Source organism: Conger conger, chromosome 4, assembly GCF_963514075.1.
Source record: "Conger conger chromosome 4, fConCon1.1, whole genome shotgun sequence".
In the NCBI taxonomy this organism is placed as follows: domain Eukaryota; kingdom Metazoa; phylum Chordata; class Actinopteri; order Anguilliformes; family Congridae; genus Conger; species Conger conger.
In genome coordinates this window covers 65059344-65066582 of record NC_083763.1, presented here as the reverse complement: position 1 = coordinate 65066582, position 7239 = coordinate 65059344, and the positions used below count along the sequence as shown (strand labels likewise).

At 39.0% G+C, this 7239-nt stretch overlaps 1 protein-coding gene across 3 annotated transcripts; it reads right to left on the bottom strand.

Annotated features, from left to right (window-relative positions):
- Positions 1-6089, bottom strand: LOC133127070 (monoacylglycerol/Diacylglycerol O-acyltransferase-like). Of its 3 annotated transcripts, none has more exons than XM_061239690.1 (7): positions 5992-6089; positions 4632-5035; positions 2760-2927; positions 1458-1651; positions 1274-1334; positions 985-1124; positions 1-514 (listed from the first exon to the last, which is right to left on the bottom strand). In XM_061239690.1, exons 2-7 carry the CDS (start codon positions 4957-4959, stop codon positions 410-412), a joined length of 996 nt encoding a protein of 331 aa, XP_061095674.1. In that variant the 5' UTR covers positions 4960-5035; positions 5992-6089; the 3' UTR covers positions 1-409. The 3 variants fall into 3 exon arrangements, with proteins under 3 accessions (XP_061095674.1, XP_061095675.1, XP_061095676.1); XM_061239691.1 differs by lacking the exon at positions 5992-6089 and adding an exon at positions 5246-5351; XM_061239692.1 differs by lacking the exons at positions 985-1124; positions 1274-1334.
- Positions 6090-7239: the final 1150 nt, after the last annotated feature.

Below are 7239 nucleotides of genomic sequence, written 5' to 3'. Positions count from 1 at the left end.
TGACAGACACACAGACCTTGTATGCCAACCTTGACCTAGCTTCCTTTTGAACAAATCTGAGAGTATGAGTAGAGGTTCTTTGTTAACATTACATAATTTAGAAAACATAGACAGTCAAATATATATATAAATATTTATATATTCACAAATATGTAATTGAGACTTCACCCCACTACAAATGATACAAAAATGTTCTACAAATGACTGCAGTCACCAAATTGTGTATCTTTTCTTGTGCATGTACACAAAATGATATAAAACCCACTGGATGTGACCACTGACCTGTAGACAACTAAAAATATATTGTTTTCATAATACTTCAGATAATACTATCACTTTACCCATATAAAACAGTGAAGTAAGGTTTAACCTGCATGAGCCTTCACCGTGAAAAAGGAAGGAGAAAGCATTATTCTTCTTTGTGTCTTCTAGGAAATCTCTCTAACAGGGCCCGAAGAACATTTCCAGGTATTTTTTGGTGTCTGTCAATAAGGTACTGTACTGCTTGCTGTGTCTGAAATGGAAAAGAATGGTTTATAAACTTTAATTCCTGGTAGTTTCCATAACAGGATATAAGTCAGATTTTGACACATGTAATAGGGTCACACTTGGTAAACTGTGGGGTACATATATTTTACTGACATTAATTTGCATAACTCTAATGCGTAACTGTCTTCCACCAGGCGTTGTTGTAGCCCCATTAAATAGGATTAATGCTACTCAAGTATTTGGTGGGTGGGCTGGTGGCATACCCACCCGGTGTGCTGCAGACAAATAGATAAAACAGTGCCTATTATTCAAAACAGGCTGAGGAACTCTATATTTTAAATATGGCACCTTGATCAGAGACTATGTTTCGACCTACAGTATATCGGAAAACATATAGTACCTTTTTTTATACCATTTGTATGGCTTTCAAACTTGAAAAAGTACAATAAATGGAGATAAATAATGTTATAAAGTTAAATAAAGTAAAAAAAATACCTTTTCTGCTAACTCGCTTGCAGTTACATTAGGATCATATGGAATCGGATCACCCAAGTAAGTGCGAAACTTCACAGGAAAACCTCCATATACAGGCGCAATTGGCAATCGAAATCTTTCATACACCCATTTGTAAAATCCTACACAAAAAAAAAAAAAAAAATCTGATTTAGTGCTTATCCTTTTTTTAACATAAAAACTGATATTTTATATTACATTTACATTCAATGTTCAATAGATATTTTGTACATTTGCCAATAACTACAGGCAATATAGCAAGCTCACTTACTTAAAGTTCCAAGAGAACGAAATCCTTCTCTGACATTTTGAGTAAACATAGGAATTATGGGCTGGAATGAAAAAAAAACAAAAAAAAACAGTATATACGGCTTTACATCGACTTCACAGTTCCTCAGTATGTGTCCAGTGCTCCTGAATGATGGATGTGCTGAGGGCGACCAGTGAAAACTCACCACTTTGGAATCGATAGCCACTTGAGCGAAGCCCCTGCGCTTTCCCCACAGCAGAGGGTAGGTCTCGTCACTGAACAGGGCCTCCCGGACCCCGCCCGGAGAGATGCCCAGGAGGTGACCGTTCTGCAGGGCCCTCACACACTCCTCCTGGGGCCCGTGCATCACGCTGAACACCTCCAGCAGCAGCTTGAACCCTGTGGGGCCAGCAGTCAGCAAACACTGTTAAAGCTGTTCATCACCTACTGCTTAGTAGAAGGCTATATTCAGGGTGATAGCTCTTGCACTATGCAAACCACTTCTCTATACTAGACATTGTCATATTGTTTTTTACCCTGGCTACAATAGAGACTCCAGCATGACCAGTGACCTTGTGTTGTGCAACCAGAGAACCAGAGTCTGCGTACTGGTCCAAAGCTGGTCCAATGCAGACAGCACAATTCCAAGAGGATTGGTCAGGGAGTGTGACACTCATCTCTGAGTGCAGGCACCAGATGAAAGCAATTCAACCAATCACTTTTTCTGTTGCACACAAGCATAACCCCACGCTTTAAGTGTCCAGTGAATGATTTTGTGCGGTCTGTTATGGTTGACCGTCTGTACAAGCACTATGTTGGAAATGTGTACTGTATGCCTATAACAGTTGTCATCAAGTTAATTTCACTCACACAAGCTGTCACTGATGGATGGACGCCATGATCAATGGGCAGCCATTTCCAGCATTGGAGGTTAAGAGAAATGTATGCCTGGGTGTCTCGGTGGCGCAGCCTGTAGAGCACTGACCGCATGCTCGTTGCGAGCCGCAACGTCGGCGGTTCGAATCCGACCGTCCGACATTTGTCGCATTTCTTCCCCTCTCTCTCGCTCCCATTCTTCCTGTCTCTCTATACTATATACTGTCCAATAAAGCTGAAAAAGGCCTAAAAAGTATCTTTAAAAAAAAGAAAAAAAGAAAAATGTATGCCATGCTATTTAGTAAAAGTATACTTCAGGGCAGTAGTCTTGACTGGTCAGTGACAATGACTAAAAAATTACTTTTTACATTTTTTAATGATGAACAGTACTTGTCATAACCATATAAAAACACCACATTAAGGACAGTGGGGTTAAAGCACAGTGTCCTGATTCAAAAGTAACCCTGGGAGGTCATACTCTCGAACTCATGATAGAAGTCTTACAGCCGATCCTGATTTTCCTCACACTATGCAGAATTCCTTCAGATCAAATATACAATCAGCATTCACTTCACATTCAGAACAAAAAGTATTAATTTCACTGCATCCTGTAAACACAGACAATATTTACCTGGAATCTTGAAGAGCATGTGGTCAGCAACAGAATGACAGGTTCTTCCCTTTTGAATGATGACATTGGCCAGAAAGTAATAATAGTCTATGGGAATAGCTCCATGATAATAAACAATAAGGGCCGGGCCTTGGTCCGGTATCTTCTCCAAACCATGTATCTCATAACCTGTTGAGGGATGGAGGGAGGGGAAGAGAGAGATAGAGACAGAGAGAGGAGGGGTGATGAAATTCTGCTACTCCCGATAGTGTTCCTGCTGGATTACTTTAAGTTGTGGTGTACTGCTACAGAACTGCAATCACACATTTAAAAACAGTTAGTCTGCGGTGTAAAAAAGACTCTGTGGCCCCAGATATTAATATGTATTCTTTCGCTCTGCTTATAGAATATTTGGTTAAGGTTGGTTAAGCAAATATGCAAATAAGCAAATAAGCAAATAAAAAAATAAAAAAATAAAAAAATAAAAAAATAAAAAAATAAAAAAATAAAAAAATACAAAAATAAAAAAATAAAGGTTAAATAGGTAAAAAGATATACAAATTATCCATAACAGAAACATATTGTGTTGAAAGCAAAGTCAAAGACAAGGCAGATACAGGTATCCTAACATTCTATCGAAGGAAACATTTCAGCAAAGAGGGAGTCACACTGCTAACAGATTCAGATGGAAAACTACAAGCTTTAAAAACCAAATCGATGCAGCCAAAATCAATGAATATCTTGAACAAGAGCTCATAGTCATGACACTGTAACTCCTCAGAAATTCCCTCAGAAACAAATCCGAAATATAGCCCAAGCTATGGAACTTGTATAGGTTGAATTGCAAACTTTTAATTCCTCCCCTTGTTAAAGTGAGCTTGCTACGATAGAAGTTCTGGAGCGATGCCGGTGAATCAGCCTTTTTCATCTAAGCACAAGTAATGTTGATGGGATATAATATGTCACAACTTAATAGCCCTTCAACTATGTGTGTATAAAGATAATATAAACACCAAAAGGTAATGACAAAACATCATATTTGTGCCCAAAGTTATGATAAAAAAGGTACTGAAAACGTCATGTTAAAAAATACACTTCCCAAACATAATTTCCTGAAAGTGAATTATGAGCCAAGCTGCACCACAAAACAGCCCAACTCAGAGTGACCTCTAAATGTCACACATCAGCCCTCCATGTAGTGAAATGCCAGTGTTAAACGTGATGCGGCCTTCATTTCCAAATTTTGCAGAGATATAAACTATAATCCAGGCTAGTATTCCTTTCTCAGTCTCCACATAGTCATGAAACTGTGTTCATGAACAACTTCAGCTAATTTCCGAACCCTGATGCATTTTCTAGACCCAAACAAAAACAGAAGCAGCTGCACATACAATCGATTGAATGAGATTACTTCTGTATTTAAAAGAGAGTTTGTGCAATTCCTTTAATGATAAATAGCCTGAAGGGTCAATCTGGACTGCTACCTAATAGACACATGCACAATCATATGAAACTTCTATAAATCAAACAGGACAATATGCACATAAGCATCTCAAGGCATGCATATTATTTGTATGGTTACACATATCTTATCCAATATTAGATTGTCAGTTGCTGAAACTATAATGTGAGGGAAATTATTTCAGCGATAGCATGCATGTGGACAAAGAAACAAAATATCTGGCCTAAATGGTGAAACAGGCAACACCCTGCTGCCCATGAAAATGAACACAAATATGAACCAGAAGGAGCATCGCATCCATGCGTGTTCTTTCCACTTAAAATGTCTTGAACAATGCAACCACCTATAATAAACATGACAAAGAACACAGACCATAACATACAAATTGAGGCCTATTTGAGCTTTCAAAAGCCATATAAAACAATATTTACCATGCCATATAGTTGCATGTCCATCCCACAGAGTGGCCAGTGTTTTTCTTGCACAATCCCACAGGTTGTTGGAATAGGCCTCTTTGAGTTCGTTCTTGCGCTTGTATACGTGGAGGAACAGGATGGAGAGGTAGAGGAACAAGACGATGAAGAAGGGCAGGATGAAGACAACAGCTAATGGGGTGAAAACCCAAACCAAGTAATCAAGGTAGCTGAGGTAATCTTCCAGATTTCCCAGTCCAATCCACTCCTCCCACAGGTGAATGAAGCAGGAGATATAGCTGGCCGTTTCATGTCCCTTCATGCAAGAGTGATTCCCATGAAGCATCCTGCTACACTGCTAGCCTCTCACAAAAATAAATACATTAAATGTGCATCAGGACTGCTTCTGCCTGTCGCCAGACCTGCAAACAGAAAGTCCTCTTACTACATGTGTAAACATACAAAGTAAAATTAATGGTTTGAACGTTTGAACTTGAAACTTTGAACTTAAAATAAAGCTAGTCACCTACAACTGATGGTGCACCAGCCCTGTTGAACATTTAAGTCAAAAGGGAATTGTTGCTTTAAAACTTCTAGCTAACAAAATTCTAAGTACATAAGCTTCCACCTACCAGTCGTTAATTTTTAGCCGACAAATCATGAACTAGAGTAGCCCGATGAATTACGTCTTACAGCGCGCGCGCACACACCCACAACCTACGCTATCTCTCGATCTCTTTGCTAATTATTATAAATAGGTAAAATAACGGCCAGCTAACGTTACACGTCCACGTCACCTGGCTCCAGCTACCTTGTTCAATCAGATAACTGTTGAGCAGCAGTAACCTCAGTAGCTACCTTCCTGCATTGCAATAGTTAACGACCTGGCAAGCAAACAAATGCAGAATAAAAGGACCATATAGCAAGTGACCGCGATATATACCATTAACTAACTGTACAGTGTAAATACTAGCTAGCCTTGTCAACCTCCTTTTCGTGTGGAAACTACGTTAGACAACACAAATAGCCAAGGCTAGACAACTAAGTTAACGTTAACAGTTACTTGTGCACAGTGCACATGCATAACATTTGCTTGCTAGCTGGATTACATTACAAATGCAATAGCATCAACAAACAGCTGACAAGCTAGCAATCTGGCTAGCGAGCTAACCAGCGGCTAAGCTAAATATTCACGCACCACGGTTAGTATACCGCTAGCCAGCGCTAGCAAATTGACCTTGCAGCCAGGTAGCCTGCTAGTTAGCTAGTGAAAAAATAAAGGACCAAACTAGAAAAAAGTTTCAGTGGCTTGCTAGCAGACAACACTGTGATTATGACAGTATATGTAATACCATATGCGAAAGAAACGTAGCCAAACCTCGGTTATATCGACATCCATTTCATCACTATGTATGATACAGGACCATCAACCAGGAACTGGTTCGTGTATTTCTTTGTCTGCATAGTGCGACCGGTTGACAATGAGTGTGACACACACCAGGAGGAAACTGTTATTAATTCATTTCCCCCTTCAACGTTGACATGTTAGCTGAACAAAATCGGTATTTTACCCTCGTTAATTCCATCTAAAATGTAAATTACATCATAGCAACCACCAAAAAAAAAATGCATTATGCAAACCCTGGTTTTTTTCTTCCTCTAAATTGGCACAAAGGGCACAATTTTGAGGCTCTTACTTTAGTGAGCTGTGCGCTAAAACGGACAGTGTGGCAAAAATGTGGCATGGAATAAGGGCTATGCATATAGAAAATGGAATGGAATGCTCTAAGTCTACACATACAGTAGACTCAGAGCATCATGACATTCCATTCCATAGCACACTGTTTTTTTTTTTTCAATCTGAGAAAAATAATAAAATGAAGTGACTGGATAAGTAACACATGCACCAGCTCTGATGCATGTTACTTATTCAGTCATGTTAGCTGTCTTCTGAATTAATACAGAGAACACAAACTCAACAATGACATAAGAAAAATTATCTTTATTTAAATTAAATCTTTTAAAACAATAGTGAGGTCAGACACAGGGATGTCACAATGTGACATGAGAAGAATGTTAACATGTAACATTTTAAAGAGCTTTTGGAAACTATATGAATTAATTATTGTGTTGAGTACTTGCATCAATCAACATGCATCAGTCACACAAAATGTCTAAATACTATCGGAATTATGTACCAGCACCTACACAGTGGGTACAATATCATTGTGTAAATACACATTCTTTCAAACCATCTGTTGCAACATTAGCTAACTAACTAGATAATTTAGCGATTTGCATTTATAGATTTAGTTGATTTAGCTAGTAGTACACAAGGGGGCCATATTATATTAAAGAAACACTCAGCAGGAGACAATCCTCCCCTGGAGCAAAGCAGGGTTAAGGGCCTTAAGGCCCCAACGGCTGTGCGAATCTTATTGTGGCTACACCGGGGATCAAACCACCAACTTTGCGGGTCCCAGTCATGTACCTTAACCACTACGCTACAGGCCGAAGAAAAGTATCTAGTACATATCTAGTTACATCAGCAAGTACAGGAGACAAGCCTCTGGTGAAGTATATATTTTCAGTGTTTTGGTCTATAAATATATATCTGAAATCTGTT

What these genes read in the sequence shown, in the direction of transcription:
- LOC133127070 (XM_061239690.1), bottom strand. Translation starts at nt 4,959, where the DNA reads ATGCTTCATGGGAATCACTCTTGCATGAAGGGACATGAAACGGCCAGC. An exon ending in ACATGCAACTATATGGCATG is followed by an intron (nt 2,928 to 4,631) that starts GTAAATATTGTT and finishes ATCCCTCAACAG; the next exon opens with GTTATGAGATACATGGTTTG. An exon ending in CAAGCGAGTTAGCAGAAAAG is followed by an intron (nt 515 to 984) that starts GTATTTTTTTTA and finishes TTTCCATTTCAG; the next exon opens with ACACAGCAAGCAGTACAGTA.